General features: G+C 43.2%; 1 protein-coding gene across 3 annotated transcripts in view; it reads left to right on the forward strand.

The window, feature by feature from the left end:
• The window catches only part of NUP37 (nucleoporin 37), a 42,945-nt gene extending 39,178 nt beyond the window's left edge, over nucleotides 1-3,767 (forward strand). For 2 of the 3 annotated variants that reach the window (XM_008171788.4, XM_065565423.1), the window contains one exon: nucleotides 3,401-3,767. In XM_008171788.4, the coding sequence (XP_008170010.2) occupies nucleotides 3,401-3,514 (114 nt within the window). In that variant the 3' untranslated portion in view covers nucleotides 3,515-3,767. The remainder of the gene's footprint in view (nucleotides 1-3,400) is intronic. The other variant, XM_008171789.4, reaches the window with a different exon arrangement.
• Nucleotides 3,768-21,060: the final 17,293 nt, after the last annotated feature.

Raw genomic sequence — 21,060 nt, forward strand, 5'->3', positions numbered from 1 at the left:
GTGGCAGCAGACCTTCGTCGACGAGGGATACAGGTGTTCCTGTACTTAGACGACTGGCTGGTACGCGGCCGCACCAGAGAGCAAGTTCAAGCTCACGTCCACATAATAGTACAAACATTCCACGAGTTGGGCATTCTGCTCAACAAAGAGAAGTCCACTCTGGAGCCAACCCAGAGGATAGAATTTATTGGGGCAGTCCTAGACTCCAGACGTGCCCGAGCTGTTCTACCAGACAATCGGTTTCACACCATCACAGGCATCATCGGAGGGCTCCAGGTCTTCCCAATTACAACAATAAGGACGTGCCTCGGCCTGTTAGGACACATGGCCTCTTGCACTTATGTAACCAGGCATGCCAGACTTCGGCTTCACCCACTGCAGGCCTGGATATCATCAACATAACGCCCTCGTCAACACAGCCTAAACATGGTGGTCACGATCCCGACCTCGGTCCTGGCCTCTCTCACCTGGTGGCTGGACCGCAAGGCGGTTTGCGCAGGAGTGCCATTCCACGCTGCTCAATCCTCCCTGCACCTGGTTACGGACGCCTCATCTCTAGGTTGGGGCGCTCACCTTGGGGAGCACCATACCCAGGGAATGTGGACCGCACCCCAACTAGCCCTGCACATCAATGTTCGAGAACTGTTGGCGGTGCGCCTGGCGTGTCAGGCTTTTCTCAGTCTCCTACAGGGCCGTTGCGTGTTAGTCCTCACCGACAACACCACGGCCATGTTTTACATCAACAAGCAAGGAGGAGCTCGCTCGTCGCTTCTATGCCAAGAGGCCATTCGCCTTTGGGACTTCTGCGTCGCCCACTCGATACATCTCACGGCATCGTTCCTTCCTGGAGTCCAGAACACGCTAGCGGACCGTCTCAGCAGGTCCTTCCAGTCACACGAGTGGTCAATTCGCCCGGACATCATCTATTCCGTCTTCCAGAGGTGGGGATTTCCCCAGGTCGACCTGTTTGCATCTCGAGCCAACAGGAAGTGCCACGCGTTCTGCTCCCTACAAGGGTGAGCTCTGGGCTCTCTGTCGGACGCGTTCCTTCTATCCTGGAAAGACCACCTGTTCTACGCTTTCCCTCCACTTCCACTGGTCCACAGGGTACTGCTAAAGCTACGCAGAGACCAGGCACGGGTAATTCTAGTCGCTCCAGCTTGGCCAAGGCAGCACTGGTACACCACACTGTTGGAGCTATCAGTTCAAACACCAATCACACTTCCCTTGTGTCCAGATCTCATCTCTCAGGACCACGGCCGACTGTGTCACCCCGACCTGCAATCGCTCCACCTCACAGAGTGGATGCTCCATGGCTGAATCGGACAGAGCGGCAATGCTCGCATTCCGTCCAACAGATTCTGCTGGGAAGTAGAAAGCCCTCTACACGGACCACTTACTTAGCCAAGTGGAAACGGTTCTCCTGGTGGTGCGAGCAGCGAGCCACGCCCCCCTTGCAGGCGCCTATTCCTCTTATACTTGAATATCTCCTATCCCTAAAACAGCAGGGCTTGGCGATATCTTCAATCAGGGTTCACCTGGCTGCTATTTCGGCATTCCACCCAGGAGAACTCGCTTCCTCGGTCTTCTCTAACCCGATGGTCGTTAGATTCCTCAAGGGCTTAGACCGACTGTACCCGCAGCAACGCCAGCCCGTTTCGACGTGGGATCTCAACCTGGTTCTCTCCAAGCTCACAGGGCCTCCGTTTGAGCCATTGGCTACCTGTTCACTCCTGTACCTATCCTGAAAGACAGCCTTCCTTGTAGCCATCACCTCAGCAAGGCGCGTTTCCGAACTCAGGGCGCTTACGTCCGAGCCCCCATACACTGTTTTCCATAAGGACAAGGTGCAGCTTCGCCCCCACCCTGCCTTTCTTCCCAAGGTAGTCTCACCTTTTCACGTGAACCAGGATATATTTCTCTCGGTCTTCCATCCTAAGCCACACGCTACTCGCCAAGACCAGCGTTTGCATTCCTTGGACGTACGCAGGGTCCTGGCTTTCTATATTGACCGTACAAAGCCGTTTAGGAAGGCGACACAACTCTTTGTTGCAGTGGCCGACCGGATGAAAGGCTCACCGGTCTCCTCACAGTGCCTGTCATCTTGGATCACATCCTGTATTCGTGCTTGCTACGACCTGGCCAGCGTCCTGACGCCACACCTCACCGCCCATTCCACGAGGGCCCAGGCCTCCTTGACTGCCTTCCTGGCTCAAGTCCCGATCCAGGACATTTGTAGAGCTGCAGTTTGGTCGTCAGTCCACACATTCGCCGCTCACTATGCGCTGGTACAGCAATCCAGAGACGATGCTGCATTCGGATCAGCGGTTTTGCACACAGCAATGTCTCACTCCAACCTCACCACCTAGGTAAGGCTTGGGAGTCACCTAATTGGAATCGATATGAGCAAGCACTCGAAGAAGAAAAGACGGTTACTCACCTTTGTAACTGTTGTTCTTCGAGATGTGTTACTCATATCCATTTCAAACCCGCCCCCCTTCCCCACTGTCAGAGTAGCCGGCAAGAAGGAACTGAGGGGGCGCTGGGTCAGCTGGGGTATATATCCAGCGCCATGAAGGCGCCACTCCAGGGGGCTCCACAGCCAACCCACCGGGTGTTGCTAGGGTAGAAAATTTCTCCGACGATCGTGCACGCGGCGCGCGCGCACACCTAATTGGAATGGATATGAGCAACACATCTCGAAGAACAACAGTTACAAAGGTGAGTAACCGTCTTATCTTTCTTTGTTCTTTCCATCATTTGTCTGTGTTTTCACATGCAAGCATTAAGACTGTTCAGAATCTTAGAAAATATTAATTGTATCTGTTTTATTAAGGCAACTTGAATCATACCACTTTTGAGTTTTATTTGCATTCTGCAAGGTACAAACTAAATAACCTATAAGATATCCTACAGTATTTTGTAATTTAAATGTATTCCAGTTCTCTAATAGCACAGAGGAAAGGAGGTTTTATATTAGGCAGATTTTCACTGTCTTGGGCACAAAAAGCATATTATTTCCAAACATACTAATTGTAACCTTGAATAACAGCAGATTTTACTAAAATCATCTGGGGTGTGGAGACAGCCTTTGTAGATACTCTGCAAAGATTCAATTCTATCACTTGTAGAACATTTTGCAATATTGTATTTTAACAATGTGCGTACAATAGCTGACAGAAATAGATAGTAGGCAGTGAGATTTTTAATTTAAATATTTTTTTTTAAAGGAATGGTGTGTTGGTGGGTTTTTTGTTTGTTTTTTTGTTTTTGCAGAAGTCTCACATTTTAGTTGCCTATTGAACTTGTGATTGCATATTTAGCTCTGGTTTAGTAAATACCTGTATGATATGCTGAAAAAAATCTTTTTTTTTTTTTTTTTTTTTTTTTTTTTTTTTAGCCCATTCTTATTGGCTCTGCGGCTGTAGGATCTGGTTTGACCTGGCATAGGACTCTTCCATTATGTGCAGTTGGTGGAGATCATAAACTTTTCTTTTGGGTAACAGAAATGTAAAATAAATGTCTGTTCTGATTATTAAATTCTCAAATATTGTCCCTTTTTGTAGTAAAAAGTGAAGAAATCTAGTCATTCTTGTATATTAATATTTATTGGAACAAGAATAAAATAACCAAAACACACGAAACTAAACTTAAATCCCTTTTGCTTGTTTTTAAATGACAATTATAACAAGATTTGTTAAGGCAGATACTATGTTTCAGATAGTGGTGTGACTTTCGTAATAAAACATAAGTATCTTTTTTCACAATATTTGTTGATGAGATGTTTTTCAAACAACCTTCTTTAGACCAGTGGTTTTCAAACTTTTTTTCTGGGGACCCAGTTGAAGAAAATTGTTGATGCCCACGACTCAATGGGGATGAGGGGTTTGGGGTGTGGGAAAGGGCTCTGGGCTGGGGCAGGGGGTTGGGTGTGGGGCGGGTCAGGGCTCTGGGCTGGGGGTGCAGGCTCTGGGGTAGGGTCAGGGATGAGGGGCTTGGGGTGCAGGAAGGGGTTCCGGGTTTGGGGCGGGGTTCAGGACTGGAGCAGGGGGTTGGAGTGTGGGAGGGGGTCAGGGTTCTGGGCTGCGGCTGGGGGGTTTGAGGTGCAGGAGGGGCTCCAGGGCTGGGGCAGGCGATTGGGGCATGGGCACGGACTTACCTCCGACGGCTCAGTGGCACAGCCGGGGTGGACCACACTGCGCCACGGAAGCGGCCAGCAGCAAGTCTGGCTCCTAGGCGGAGGCACGCAAGCACTGCCCCCTTTCTCTCCCCCCGCCCCCCGTTCCCTTTGGCCGGTTCCTGGCCAATGGGAGTGCGGAGCCAGTGCTCGGGGCGGGGGCAGTGCACGGAGCCCCGTGGCCCCCCCTTCCTAGAAGCCGGACTGCTGCTGGCCACTTCCAGGGCACAGCGCGGTGTGGAAACAGGTAGGCACTAGCCTGCCTTAGCTGGGCAGCACCACCTGTGACATTATTGACGTGAACTGTGACCGTGTAGATCATTGTTGCAACCAAGGTCCTATAGTTGCACCAAATCTTGTACAAAGGAGGTCAAGTAAGGTGTCTATGGAAAGGTTGTAATTTGCTGTTTATGATTATGCTGTCTGTAAGTGTGTATCATTTTTGTATTTGAAGTTATGAATTTTGGCTATATACTTGTGTTTGATTCTAAGTAGCATCAGTGAAGCATTTGGTCAGCTTCTTGAGAAAGGACTATTCTGAGTAAGTGCCCAGTCAAGAAACACTTAACTGACAATGGACTTTGGGAGATGCCAATCCACATCTGAGCTTTCCTGGGAACATTCAAACTAACATGTAAACAACGGCGTCGGCCTGCAAAAAACTGAATCATTCATGGACATCTGACTAACCCAGGTGGCTACAAACTCCATCTTGTTGCTGTGATTTTGCACAGAAGAAGAAAGGGGTTTCCGCTCTGGAAGCCCCTCAATTTTGTCTTCAGCTGGCTCAAGAGATGGCCTCTCCACCCCCAAAAAGATGCCTGAAAGAAACTGGAACAAAGGACAGTAACTACGGGGGTGTGAGTGATTGCTGGACCCAGGCCGTAAACTACAATGTTGGTCTGAAAAGAATTGGGCCCAGACTAGGAAGGAGTCCAGTCTGTGAAAGAAGCTTATTGGAACATCTCAGAGGGTGAGATTTATCTGTATTCAGTTTCTTAATGTATTTGGCTTAGACTTGAGTGTTTTTGTTTGATTTTGCTTGGTAACGTACTTTGTTCTGTCTGTTATTACTTGGAACCACTTAAATCCTACTTTTTATAATTAATAAAATCATGTTTGCTTCTTAATTAACCAAGAGTAAGTAATTAATACCTGGGGGAGCAAACAGCTGTGCATCTCTCTGCTTGATACTTTATATTAGTAGATAATAGACACACTTGCAGGACTTTGGAGCAGAGCCCAGAGCTGGAGCGCGGAGCAGTGGGTGGAGCTGCAGGTTTTTGCCTGGAGCTGGAGCGGAGCCGGAGCACCGCTCCAAAGCCCTGCACATTTGCTTTGTTTTTAAGAATTAGTTTAAACAATTCTTCTCTTTATGTTAGGAGGCCTGACATAGTAAAAACTGACATGAAGTTTACCATAATAGATTCTAGGACTGGAAGGGACCTCGAGAGGTCATCGAGTTCAGTCCCCTGCCCGCATGGCAGGACCAAATACTGTCTAGACCATCCCTGATAGACATTTATCTAACCTACTCTTAAATATCTCCAGAGATGGAGATTCCACAACCTCCCTAGGCAATTTATTCCATAATGGATTTCTTGTTGTTGTAGAGCACTCTTCTTCCAGCCTATAATAGGGACAGTTAAAACATTACATTACAGCTCCACCTAAGGAGACAAAAGGTCCTTTGCCTAATAGCCGAGTCCTAATTATAAAGCCTCAATCTAATTCACTTTCCTCCAGTTTTTTCTATGTCTGGTCCCTGGAAGCATTGTGTGACTGGTTGGACCTCCGGTTCTAGGTATAGCTTATAAAAAGATTAACACCATAATTATATTTGGGGATAAACTAATATTAAAATTGTTTAGATGCCAATTGTTGGGAAAATACTGCACACTTATTTATTCCCCACAAGCTGTTACAAGCAAACAAACAAAAATCTGTTTCGAGTCTACTATGTCACATTGTTTCAAATTTTATCATTTTAATTATCAATAAAAGGAAAGTGTTTCTTATAAATTCAGTTGATATGGCTACAAACCAGACAGTCGTTTTAACCATATGAATTGTCATGTGATTCCAATTAAGTTTAAAATTGCCCTCTTCTAAGCAGGAAAGTCATGTCAGTGTGTCATCGCCATTTTGTTATGCATTAAAATTCTGATTATATTACTTGCTTGACTCCTTTCCACACACAAAAAAAGCTGTAATAACTTTAGTATTGTGCATCTAACCTAGATTGGAAACACTCATTTATACAGCTGTTAATTTTCCATGCCACTATGAACAGTCTTAAAATTAGACTATTCTAAATTATTTGGAAGACCTTTAACTTTCTCTCATAGGGTTACCATCTGCTGCAGCTTGAGTTCCAGTTATCCTTACTAAAGAAACAAAAGCTGATGTTATCACAAAGCTACCTCCTACAAAGCTTTGGATGTGAACAATTCCAAAACACAAATTAAAACAACTTGTCAATATAGAAATTGGAGGAGTTTAAAATGCTGAAATATTAAAAACGGCTCATTTTACTAGGCTTCCAATGAAAGGGATAATTATTGAAAGGATATCTGAGATCCTTGTGTGGAAAGCAAGGAAATGATTAGCGACAACAGTTGGATACCACAAAGACAGGGTAAATAGAGTTGGTGTGAGAATATTTGATAGAACTAAATATAGATAACTATTTTGGTATAACAGTGGTGTCCTATTCGGATCAGGGCCCCACTATGTCTGGGCCCTGTAGGAAACCACCATTTAAAAACCATCTCTGCCTTGAACAGTTTAATAATTAAAGATAAGATGCAACAAATAATTGGAGGGGAAAGGATGGGGATTGGGGCTAAAAGTAACAGTGATAGGAACTCCTGGATACATGGACTAGCCATGTGCATAATTAGGACCCATTCCTGCAAAGAGTTATGCACATGAATACTTCCATTTGGTACTCCTATGCATAACTCTGCCGGAGTGAGACCTTCCCTACATGGTTTCCAGTAATTTAGGGATTTAAGATCTAGATGAGCTGCACTCCTGAGCTTTAAATTAACTGACAGAAAATCTTGGATGATGATGTGCGGTAAATCAGGCAATTAGAAGTAGTATCCAACGGCCATGATCCAGAAACCCACCACCCTTGTTTTCACTCTAGATCAGAGGCGGGCAACCTACGGCCCACGGGCCACATTCGGCCCGCAGGACCATCCTGCCCGGCCCTTGAGCTCCCGGCTGGGGAGGCTAGCCCCTGACCCCTCCCCCCACTGTCCCGCTGCCACGTGGGCAGCAGGGTTGCGCGCTCCTGCATAGCAGAGTGGCAGCGTGTCTAGCTCCAGGTGGCGCAGCTGCCAGACATGCTGCTCTGAGCGGCATGGTAAGGGGGCCAGGGCGGGGGGTTGGATAAGGGGCAGGGGGTTCTGGGGGGCAGTCACGGGACAGGGAGCAGGGGGCGGTTGGATGGGGCGGTCAGGGGATGGGGGACGGGAGGGTTGGATAAGAGTGGGAGTCCCAGGAGGGAGCCTGTCGGGGGCAGGGGTGTGGATAGGGGACAGGGGGCTTGTTAAGAGGTGGGGTGTGGATGAGGGTCAGAGCAGTCAGGGGACTGGGAGCAGGGGGGTTCGATGGGGGGTGGGGATTCTGAGCGGGGCAGTCAGGGGCGGGAAGTGGGGGGGGGGGAGTGGATAGGGGGCAGGGGCCAGGCTGTTTGGGTAGGCACAGCCTTCCCTACCAGGCCCTCCATACACTTTTGCAACCCCAATGTGGCCCTCGGGCCAAAAAGTTTGCCCACCCCTGCTCTAGATGCTTCTGCAAAACCTACCTCTGCCACAATACTGATGAAAAATCAGCTGGTTTTAGGGATGGCTAGGTTGAGGAACCAATGGAGTTAGCTGTCTCCATTTTATGTATAATGAGAGAAGTAAATGTACCTTAATAAAAATTATGTGTATTTGATTGTATCCCTCTTCCCCAATCACCCTTCTTCATATGTCACTGCCTGGTTAGATTGTAAGGTATTTTGGGCAGGGACCATGTCAATGGGGCCTGATGCTGATTGATACTCTGGATGCTACCATAAATTAGATTTGCCGTTTTCTGTAAATTATCTTTCTTTTCACTAACTGTCTATGCTAGGCAAAACATTGAGTACAGTATGTGAACATTTGGGAGACATTTATCTAATCAACAAATATGCTAACGGACAGAGCCTCAGCTGGTGTAAATTGTCAGAGCTCCATTGACTTTGGTGGAGTTATGATAATTTACAACAGCTGAGGATCTGCCCCATAAGTTTAGTAGGGGAAGAGAGTAAGTGTCCTCCAATGATTTAGAGGACAGACGTGCAAAGCAAGTGTTCTTTGGCCGAGGCAGGTCCACAGATCCTTACTGGGATCTTCAGGGTGTTTGCAGCTTCAGAGGCAGTCAAACCAGTCAATCATAAGCAGGGACTAAGTTTCTCCTGATATTGGTGGACACATTTCAGCCAGTGGAATAATATTGTCAGGGGTGTGTGCCTAGGGGGTATTTGTTGAGCTAGCACTCTCTTGCTTTGAGGTACTGCAGCATGTTTTTACCTTGCAACTACAGCAAGTCTCTAGCTCTAGCATGGGAAGCAAACCAAAAATATGTTCCACGTGTGCATTTCCTCTTATTGAACCTATGGAAGCAGATGTAGGCATTTTTCATCTCCAAGACATAACATTTTTCTGCAAGTTCAAGAAGGGGACACTGAAGATCTACCCCCTCCATAGGTCAGAAGAGAAGCAAGGACAAATGGGTGGCCAAAAACAGTTCATATAGATTAGCAATCAAAGAACAGTGCCTCTAGGGTGAAATTTAAACTGCCAAAGCCTATGCGTCCTACACACTGAAACAGTGATGAGCACTATAGAAGTGCATAGACAAAGAAATGTCTTGGTGCCCTAGAAATCCCATTTTTATTTCACCTGTATATTATAAGCATTTTTATATTGCACTTATACATGCAATTGGCAATATCTCACATACGCAATCCAATCTGCTTTGAGAATTTGTTACATTTTGACACAGACCTAACTATTGTGTTGTTCCTGGTGCTGCTCAAATCCCATACTACTGGAGAAGAAATTATATTCTACTTTGCGTGCTTATGTATTTAAGTTTTAAGGCCAAGAATTTTTTTATTTTTTTAATTCTTTTAAGGACTATCTCAGAACTGCTTTCCGGGATTTGGAGGTGTATTGCCAAGTCTGCTTTTCTTAGTACTGTTTCTATCCTCCTATAAAGTGTTTGTTTGGAGAGAAAAATTAGCAGTCACTATTTGTTCAGTGTGTTTCTCGTGTACTTTTCTACAGAACAAAATCATTTTTGTTCTTTACCAGGGTTCAGACTGTAGCACTTTTGCTAATTCCGTTTTTATTAGCACAGTCATAGCTCAGATGAAGATATTACCGTATTACAATAAGTGTTGCACTAATAAAAGTGTTCTAAAAAGTCAGCTTGTTCAAACATATTTTGATCAAATTGTCAGTGTCCAGGATTAAGAATAGGGGGAGAATTCTATGAAGTTTCCTTAGGATAACACTTGGTGGATTTAAAAACATAACAGGCATAGCCAAAGAATTTCAAACCAACTAACATTTGTTTTTCATTATGTCTTTTAAAAAAGAGATTACACTAGAAATTTGCTTTTGTGAATGTATTTAACTGTGAAGGGCTGATATGCCAGGAACCTTTTATTTGCCAAAGTGGTGCATATTAACACATAGCTAAGTCATTGGGATATCAGCGGTTTTTTATTTGCTTCAAACTATGAAAAATATATATATATCTGTTGAGGATATATCAATTTCTTACATGTAGTTTTACCAGAGTTTCCTTTGTAAGCATGGATTTAGAGGACTTCATGGGGGGGAAATGAATCTGTTTGCTGACCTTTTCAGCTTGTCTATTGGACCACCTTAGTAAAAACAATTGTTGCCCCTATGGAGGATCAGATGACACCATGTCTGGGAAATTTCCTTGGATCAGCTTTCTGTTTCTATTTAATTTACTTCTTAGTTGTATGGCTATTTTATTTCTATGCTGATTAGTAACAGAGTACTATATCTTGGGAACTGTAACATTTGTATAAGATTATAAATATATATATGAACAATTGTAAGTTACAGTAGTATTTGCCAGTTTACTCAGCTTATGCAAACAATTTGAATTACTGATGTTTCATTCTGCTGTTGACTAGAAGTTCTATTTTTGTGCAATATACGAATTTCAGTGCCAATTTAGTTCCATATTATTGTCATTAGGGCATGCAAATCACAAGACGTGCTGATGGTATATTTGATCTTCCTGGTGGTGGAGAGACAACTTTGATATTTTCTGTGTAGATACAGCTTTTGTACTTCTAGTTGGCCTAAATCCCTCTACGATTAGCTTCTCACCAACACGCAAGCTCACCTTAAAAATAATATTTAAAACAGCTGTCCTGAACCTGAACAGCACTTCACTGATGGGTGAAATGATTCGTGTGTGTGTGTGTGTGTGTGTGTGTGTGACCATGTTCTGCCTTCAGTTATGTGCACACATAATTTACTTTACTTTGACCCATAGCTTGTATCATCCAATAAAGGGGATGATAAGCAATAATCCAAACCATTTACTGAGCAAACTTGGATATTATCCCACATTTATTATATACCTTTCCACTGGAGTTTATTCATTCTTTACTAATTAGTAGGAATTAGTATTTCAAGTTTGACCTAGTGATGGAAGAACTAGTTCAGATAAAATAAAAAACACCTTTTAATAGGGTTTGAAAAAAATTGGATAATTTTCCTGCTGCTTCTATGTTTATTTCATTTGCATTCCCCTCTGTACTTCCTGGTTCCAGCTGGGAGCAGAAGTGCTGTGAGACAGCTTTCTTTGCAGTATTTTTGGCCTGACCATAAGCAGGAAGTATTAGAAATCTCACAAGAAAGTCTATTCTTGCAAGATCTCTTGTCCAATTTTGCAGACCAAAGAAGTTCAGATAAGGTTTGACTAAGTGTCTAAAGCTTTGGAAGCTCAATCATTACTAGTTTCCCCAATGCTGTCTGGAAACATTAAACTACAGACATTTCTTTGTTAAAGGAGATTCATTCTTCTTCCATAGAGTGTACACTGTTAAGGTAGTTAAAAAGAGTTCTTTTAGGCATCTTCTGAATAACATCTTCCTCAAAAAACACACTGGTAACACACGCTATATTTAAGATAGAGTTCCAACTATTACGAACAATTGAAAGCCAGGGATTTTAAATGACTTCTTGAAACATATTCCTTTGGGACTGAAATTTTCCAGGGTTTGGCTTTTCAGAGTGGAATTTTTTTTTTAACTTTAAACAAAATAAACTGTCCTTGTGTTTGTATTATATTAAACCCAACACCAACTTGCTTCTATCTTCTAATGAAATGTGCATGTAGAACTCAAAAATAGAAGAACTAATTGCTCATTGAGATCTAGGAAATAAGTAAAATGTGTTTATAATACATTAAATAGAATTTGTTGTTTGAATTTTTGATTGATAAAAAGCTAGAAAGGTCCAAGACTTTGGGGATGCTGTGAGACACTTCATCTTTTGATCACATTTAACCCTGGCTCAGATTTGGGGCTTATCTAGATTAGGTACATTCATACTAGTGTAATAAGGCAGTGTAGTTCCTCTGGTGCAAACCCTTAATGTAGACATGGTGCACTGATGTAAGTCTCATTTTGTATGAGCAGAATATATCTGCACGAGTTTGCTCTGGTAAAATGACCTTGATGTAGTTACATGGCTGCAAATTTCCCTAATATAAACGAATCCTAAGAGTTTGACTGGGCTGAGTGGCCAATCTTTCTTGATGTAGTGGGAATCTCTTGCACAACTATCCCATTTGCAGAGAAAACAGCAGTACTTTGTGTATCCAGTCTGCAGACCAAGCAAGAGAGCAACAACCTTCAAATCGCCACAAAGCTGCCACTGATGTTGGTCATAGTTTATGCACCTCAAAAGTTTTCATGTTATCATAGGTTTCCTTCATATGGACTGCATGACCAACTGGAATTGATGGCAAAGCATTGCCATTCTGCAGTAAAACAGCTTTAAGACTCGTCTTCGATGAATCAATGAACGGTCTCCACTCATTTGGATCCTGAACGATGTTGAGGGCTGCCATCACACAATCGCTGTTGTTGCAGGCTACAAGATCACCTTCCATGAAGAAGAATGGGACAAGATCCTTTTGATGGTCACGGAACATGGAAACCCTAACATCACCTGCCAGGAGATTCCACTGCTGTAGTCTGGAGCCCAACAGCTCTGCCTTACTCTTGGGTAGTTCCAAATCCCTGACAAGATCATTCAGTTCACCTTGTGTTATGAGGTGTGGTTCAGAGGAGGAGGATGGGAGAAAATGTGGGTCCTGTGACATTGATGGTTCAGGACCAGAAGTTTCATCCTCTTCCTCTTCCTCTTCCTCGTCTGACTCAAGTGAGAATGATTCTGGTGCATCAGGAACCGGCAGTCCTTCTCCGTGGGGTACTGGGCGTATAGCTGATGGAATGTTTGGATAATGCACAGTCCACTTTTTCTTCTTTGACACACCTTTCCCAACTGGAGGCACCATGCAGAAGTAACAATTGCTGGTATGATCTGTTGGCTCTCTCCAAATCATTGGCACTGCAAAAGGCATAGATTTCCTTTTCCTGTTCAACCACTGGCGAAGATTTGTTGCACAAGTGTTGCAGCATATGTGTGGGGCCCACCTCTTGTCCTGATCTCCAATTTTGCAGCCAAAATAAAGGTGATAGGCTTTCTTAACCATAGTGGTTATACTGCGCTTTTGTGATGCAAAAGTCACTTCCCCACAACCATAGCAGAAGTTATCTGCACTGTTCACACAAGTACGAGGCATCTCTGCTCACTTTGGCTCAACAAAAATGTGTCCCTTTACAAAATCAAACACTGACAAATAAGAGAGCACGACACTATATGATTTCTAGAGCTGATCTAGGGCAATTTGTTCAGCAGAGTGATGTAAGCTTCGTTATGATTGCATCATCCATGACTTCTAGGAATAACATGATGCAATTCATATCATGTATGACGCAATACCAGCTTCAGATTGCATCATTCATTGTTTTGCCTAAAAAGCAAGTACTGTCCAAACCCAGTCATAGATTTCTTCAAAGATGTATTTTAGTCATTTCTGGTTTAAATTGAGATCCCTTCCCTTTATAACTCACTTATCCTCCGCCATTCCCAAGTCAAGGGTCGTATATACTGACCCAATAGCATATCTTGAAAACTAGAGCCAATCAACAATTTTAAGCATCATTTTCGTTCTCAGTGACCCAGAATTAGTAAAGTTTGACGACATTTATTTCAGAAGCATTGTGGCTGTAGAGCAGTGTAATTATCAAGTGATCCATTCCTTGTTGCGCATTCCAGCTTCTGGCAAACAGAGGCTAGGGACACCATCCCTGCCCATGTATGTTTCCCTATTTGTATGAGAAGTCCTATCCTTTGCTGTGTCTGCCTGCCTAGCTCTGAATTTGCCCTTTGACAACATTTAGCTCTGGTGTACAATAAAGGCCACAGGTTATTGCAGGAAGCTCTAAGTAAGGATTCAGCTAAGTTTAATGAAGAATATAGTGTAAACCTGCAATTTTTTTCAAAATGTAAATGGAGGGTATTCCCATTTCAGAATCTTGTACAAGATAATGTTACTCTCTTTGCTTAGTAGAGCCCCAGGATAGTCAATCTCTACCAAAGAGAGCTCCACCAACTTTTCCAATATACTTCTGTGAAAAAAGCAGCCTCTAAAAGCATTCTTTAAGGATTCTTTTTGAAGAAGAATAAACAGGTGGGAGCTTCATTACGTTTGAAATTGTCAGGTCTTAGAAATTATAATAACAATGACCTCTACTCTTTCCCTATCTCTAATATAAACAAACATGCACACAAAGGAATGAGCTATTTCTTTTTGAACACTAGGGAAAACAACATATGGTACTTTTCTGCATTCAGCCAAAGGCCTCTGCACAAACACAATGGTGCTGAACAACGCAGAAGATGTATTTCAGGAGGATATTCACTATACAGCTTGTACTACCTTTCATACTTTCACTAGGGATAAAATATTATGGAATCCAGCTGTTAAAATTGGAATGAACCTGGCATTACAGTTTATACACATGATCACATAAATAATACCTTGTTAGAAGAACATTAAGTTTGCAAAATAAAGCACTCAAAAGTTCAAAAATGCCAGAAGTCAGGCTATGTGTGCAACTTCAGTGTGCCTTCCTTGTGCATATGCATTTTGTTACAGTCTTTATTTACATAATCACATCCTATTTCTTTCATGAGACCCCTGCCACATTCAGTAAATGGGAAGATATTCAATATTTATTTTTTTCTCCACATTCAATATGTGGACACAGGCCTTATTACACACATGCCATCCAAAGCCTGCCCTAAATACAAAATTATTAATATGCCCTATAGTGTTCATCACTTTAGTTTCTGACTGCTTCACAAATATTAATCAATATATCTTCACAACCCCCTTCTGAAGTGAAATGGCATTATACCTATTATACAGCTGGGGATCTGAGGCACAGGAAAGAGAAGTATGAAATTGCCAAGTGTCCATTCAACTTGAAATACCTAGAGTATAGGCAGCACGTAATGGAGGCTGGGGAAAGTTAAACCTCCGCAAATCTCATGCCACTGCTAGGGTTGCCAACTTTCTAAACTCACAAAACCGAACACCCTTGCCTTGCCTTGCCCCTTCCCTGCGGCCCTGCTCACTCCATTCCCCCTCCATCCGTCACTCGCTCTCCCCCACCCTCATTCACTCTCACCAGGCTGGCGCAGAGGGGTGGGGTGCGGGAGGGAGTGAGGACTCTGGCTGGGGGTGCAGGCTCCAGGGGGGGCAGAAGTGAGGGGTTCAGGATGCTGGAGGGGGCTCTGAGTTCAGGAAGAGGGTTGGGGTATGGGAGGGAGTGAGGGCTCTGACTGGGGGTGCAGCTCTGAGGTGGGGCCAGGGATGAGGGGTTTGGAGTGCAGGAGGGGGCTCAGGGCTGGGGCAGGGAGTTAGGGTGCAGGAAGGGCTGTGGGGTGCAGGCTTTAAGAGGGAATTTGGGGTGCAGGAGGGGGCTCAGGGCTGGGGCAGAGGGCTGGGGGGGAGGAGGGAGTTTGGGTGTGGGAGGAGGTTCTGACCTGGGGAAAGGGGCTGGGGTATGGGAAGGGGTTCGGGGTGAGGATCTGGCCGGGCGGCACTTACCTCAGGCAGCTGCCAGAAGTGGATATATACAGATGCAGAGAGGCCAGGGGCTCTGAGTACTGCCCACATCCACAGGTGCTGCCCCCGCACCTCCCATTGACCACAGTTCTCAGCCAATGGGATCTGCGGAGCTGGCACTCAGGGATGGGGCAGCGGACGGAGCCCCTGCACCTAGGAGCTGGTCATGCTGGCAGCTCCAGGAGCCAGCGCAGGCAGGGAGCCTGCCTTAGCCTCGCTGTGCTGCCAACCAGACTTTTAGTGGCCCAGTCAGCAGTGCTGACTGGAGCAGCCAGGGTCCCTTTTCGACCAGAAATTCCCATTGAAAACCGGAAGCCTGGCAACCCTAGCCACTGCTGGGGGTTATGGCACAGGCCCACGGACCCATTACACACTTTCAAACTTGGTTGCACACAACTGGATTGTACAGGTGTAACTGAAAGCAGAATTTGGCCTGCAAAACCTCTGTTACTGGGGAAGACGCATGACGAAAGAAACACAAGCTGAGTTTGTATCATTAATACTTGGAATAACCACTTTTTCCTTATAAACTTAGCACATTTGATATGGAAGTTATTGAGACAATATACATGGGAACTCCATAATGCCATTTTTACAGTCATTTTATAAGAGTATAACTGCCTTTTAAGGCTATAGTTTACCAGTATTCCTATTCCATGTACCACAGATGTCTATGTAATGAAAATGGGAGGCATAGATTTGCTATGTAACACACAAACATTTTCAGCCACAATAGATATTATGGCACCTTAGAGATTAACAAATTTATTTGGGCATAAGCTTTGTGGGCTAAAACCCACTTCATCGGATGCATGCAGTGGAAAATACAGTTGGAATATATATATACACAGAGAACATGAAAAAATGGGTGTTGCCATACCAACTATAATAGATTAATCAATTAAAGTGGGCTATTATCAGCAGGAGAAAAAAAACTTCTGTAGTGATAATCAGGATGGCCCATTTCCAACAGTTGACAAGAAGGTGTAAGTAACAAGTGGGGGGGGGGGGGGAATTAGCATGGGAAAATAGTTTTAGTTTGTGTAATGACCCATCCACTCCCAGTCTTTATTCAAGCCTAATTTAATGGTGTCCAGTTTGCAAATAATTCCAATTCAGCAGTTTCTCACTGGAGTCTGTTTTTGAAGTTTTTTGTTGGAGTATTGCGACTTTGAGATCTGTAATTGAGTGACCAGGGAGGTTGAAGTGTTCTCCGACTGGTTTTTGAATGTTATAATTCTTGACGTCTGATTTGTGTCCAATTATTCTTTTGTGTAGAGACTGTCCGGTTTGGCCAATGTACATGGCAGAGGGGCATTGCTGGCACATGATGGCATATATCACATTGGTAGATGTGCAGGTGAACGAGCCTCTGATGGTGTGGCTGATATTATTAGGTCCTATGATGGTTAGGGTGACCAGATGTCCCGATTTTATAGGGACAGTCCCGATTTTTGGGTCTTTTTCTTATATAGGCTCCTATTACCCCCCACCCCGTCCCGATTTTTCACATTTGCTGTCTGGTCACCCTAATGATGGTGTCCCTTGAATAGATATGTGGACAGAGTTGGCAACGGGCTTTATTGCAAGGATAGGTTCCTGGGTTCGTGTTTTTGTTGTGTGGTGTGTGGTTGCTGGTAAATTTGTTAGTCTCTAAGGTGCCACAAGTACTCCTCGTTCTTTTTGCTGATACAGACTAACATAGCTACCACTCTGAAATAGATATTATGTTCACCTCAGAAACCTTTCCTATTTCACATGGGATGGACCAAGGTAGGGAGAATGTAGAGGCTCCCTAAAAATGTATGATAATTGCTCAGAAGAGATGTGTAACTGTTCAAAGAAAGCAAGAGGGGCTCTGAGGTCCAAAATAAATAAAACTGAAATAACTCTATTTGCTTTCTTAGTTTATCTTTTCACTTAGCACCTGCCTTCTCTCTGCCGCTTAATGCTATCTTGCCACTGGTCATCTGAAAACTTTATTCCCTTTAGCCTCTTGCTTTATTTCTCCATTCTACTGATGCTCCACATCTTTTCAAACCTCATCTGAAAGACATATTTTGTCTTTGCTTTTGTCTCTCTCTCCCCCTCTCTCTTGCTAATAGCTATAAAAGGGGTAGGAAAGCTTGGAATCAGTGACCACAAAACAATTAGTTTAGTATATTCAGGCAATCTTAAACTTAATGTATAGTACACAAGTTTCCAGGGCCAGACAGAATATATGCTTGGGTAATTAAGGAATTTGATTAATAAACTGAGGTTATAATAGTATATTGGACAAATACACTGGGTAAGCATTACTAATAAAAATTAGTGGGAGGGCACAGGTCATGTTTTTCACAGTTTGAGGAAGGACATGAGGGCTCAGAGATCACCCACTGGACCTGATTTAAACCTCATTTTATAAGCTATACATTCTTCCTGTTTGTAAAAACTGGGCAGATAATATTTCTTAGAATGTCTCTGCAGAATTTCTGGCCTGGAGTTAGTGAAGTGAATGTGAAAAGTGAAGGGGAAAAAATTAATAGCAGATCATTGTAGAAGTTGAAGAAGAAAATATGAAGGACACACAGCTCTTTGTGCCATGCTGGTATAAAGTCTGATGGATGATATCTGCTAATTTCAGCGATTTTAGATACCAATTTTTCTAGCTTAGAAAATTAAATGAGGTGTAATTCAAAAAATGGGGGAAGGGGAATCTTGATCTATCCAGTAAGTTAGAAAGCAACTATCTGGCACATAAGTTAAGACCTGGATCAGTGCCCACAGCACTATACAACTGGAATAGACTGTGATGAAATTACAGGACCAATTCAAAGATTTAAGCAATAGAGAAAAAAAATGCCTTATCCCACAACTAAAAGATATGGAAGACAAAGGCCTAATTTAGCCTGATGAAATGTAGAACCCTGAAAATTTAAATTTATTTGGAAAAAATAAAATTAAAACAAGCTAATCACATACTTCGTCCTTGGCAGGACAGTTCCCAGAATATGAGAGATGTAACGGTTCACTTCTGCAACCTCAAAGACTAATATAGACAGTGCTGTGGACTGATTGGAAAATGGACATAATTAAATATCAGGACTGGAGAATTTTATTTTTCCAAGATTTCTCACCAGGAATTCAACAGCACAAATTCATAGATTTTTGAGGCCAGAATGGGTCATTATGATAATCTAGTCTGACCTCCTGTATAAAAGAGGCCATAGAATTTCACCCCGAAATTTCTGCATGAAACCCATAACTTCTGCTTGAGCTACATCAATGTTTCTCAAGCCTTTCAGGGTGTCAATCCCTTATTTGATGTTAAACATCGTTGTGACCTCCTTATATTTACTATAAAAGTAAGAGTAAAAATGTACCAATGATAACCATAATAAGCCTATATAATTTATTTATGTGCAGATTTCGACAGATTGACAGAGAATACTTGGTGTTAGAGGGCAAGAGAGTATAAGAAGTGGGAGAGTGAGATTTTCTTTGCTTTAGATTGTATTAAAATTTTGGGCACCTTGTGATCTCCCTCAGAGACATCCAATCCTAATTTAAAGACATCAAGTGATGGAATATCTACTGCATTCTTAGGTAAATTGTTCCAAGGGTTAGTTAGTGTCACTGTTTAATGGTGTTGTTCCTTATTTCATTTGAATTTGTCTATCTTTAGCTTCCATTGGATCTCAGTGTGATTTTGCTAGATTAAAAAGCCATCCACTATCATAAATCTCTTACCCAGGTAGGTACTGGTTCACCAAGATTAAGTCAATCCTTAGCCATCTTTTGGATAAACTAAACAGATTGAGCTTCTTAAGTCTCTTATTGTAAGGCAGGTTTTCCAGACTTCAAATCATTCTTATTGCTCTTTTCTGAACCCTTTTCAATTTTTCAATATCCTTATGTAGTCATCAAAATTAGATGGAATTTTCCAGTAATGGTCTCACCAATGCCATACATAGGGGTAATGCCTCTTCTCTACTTCTACTCAATACTTCCTTGTTCAAATATCAAAGGATTATGTTAGCCACAGCGTCACACTAGGAGCTCATGTTCAGCTGGGTATCTAAATCCTTTACAAAGTCACTGCTTTTCAGAACCTAACCTGAACCTGTGACGGGTTGGATCACAGAAACCCCCTTGGGAGCTGCCACCTGATGTGCCAAGACTACTTCTGCCCCTGCTTTCCCAGCCAGCTCAGGACCCCAGCACCCTGTCTTGGTGAGCCAGACCCTCCCGTCTGCTCCAACACACACCCAGGGTCTGAATCACTTGCCCCAAAGCTGCAGGTTTACCTGAAAACAGCTCACAGAAGTGTGCTTGTCTTTAGCACTCAGATGCCCAACTCCTAATGGGGTCTAAACCCAAATGAATCCGTTTTACCCTGTATAAAGCTTACGCAGGGTAAACTCATAAATTGTTCGCCCTCTATAACACTGATAGAGAGAGATGCACAGTTGTTTGCTTCCCCAGGTATTAATACATACTCTGAGTTAATTAATAAGTAAAAAGTGATTTTATTAAATACAAAAAGTAGGATTTAAGTGGTTCCAAGTAGTAACAGACAGAACAAAGTAAGTCACCAAGCAAAATAAAATAAAATGCGCAAATCTGTGTCTAATCAAACTGAATACAGATAATCTCACCCTCAGAGATGCTTTACTTAGTTTTTTCCTCAGACTGGACACCTTCCAGGCCTGGGCACAATTCTTTCCCCTTGTACAGCTCTTGTTTCAGCTCAGGTGGTGGCTAGGGGATTCTTCATGATGGCTCCTCTCTCCTCCCCTTTGTTCTGTTCCACCCCTTTATATATCTTTTGCATAAGGCGGGAACTCTTTGTCCCTCTGGGTTTCCCCCCTTCTTCCCTCCCTCCCCCCCCCACACATACTGGAAAAGCACCAGGTTAAAGATGGATTCCAGTTCAGGTGACATGATTACATGTCACTGCACGACTTCATTACCCACTTGCCAGCACACACACATACAGGAAGACTCACAGGTAAAACACAGCCATCTGCAGACAATGCTCCTGGTTAATGGGCTTCATCAAGATTACAAGCCACCATTAATGGCCCACACTTTGCATAATTACAATAGGCCCTCAGAGTTATATTTCATATTTCTAGCTTCAGATACAAGAGTGGTACATTTATACAAATAGGATGACCACACTCAGTAGATTATAAGCTTTGTAATGATACCTTACAAGAGACCTTTTGCATGAAGCATATCCAAGTTACATTATATTCACTAATTATCATATTTTTATAAAACCGTATAGACTGCACAAAGTCACAGAACCCTCTTTGCTCCAGTTATTTAGAAGCTCTATGGGGGGAAAAATTAATCAATAGTCTACAACAGCGGTCAGCAACCTTTCCCCCACCCCACTTCACTTACAAAAGCCTACTGTGCAGAATAACTCAGTCCCTTGTACTTGTGTGGTAGTTAAGTAGCTGGAGTTATAGCTCTGTGAAGGACTGTGGGATTTTATTTATTTGGTTTATGCTCTGAAAGTTAATGTTGTTGTGGTTTTTAAAAAGTTATTATTCAGTCAGGATAATTAATAATAAGCATCAGAATGGCCT

This window comes from Chrysemys picta, chromosome 1 (assembly GCF_011386835.1).
Source record: "Chrysemys picta bellii isolate R12L10 chromosome 1, ASM1138683v2, whole genome shotgun sequence".
In the NCBI taxonomy this organism is placed as follows: domain Eukaryota; kingdom Metazoa; phylum Chordata; order Testudines; family Emydidae; genus Chrysemys; species Chrysemys picta.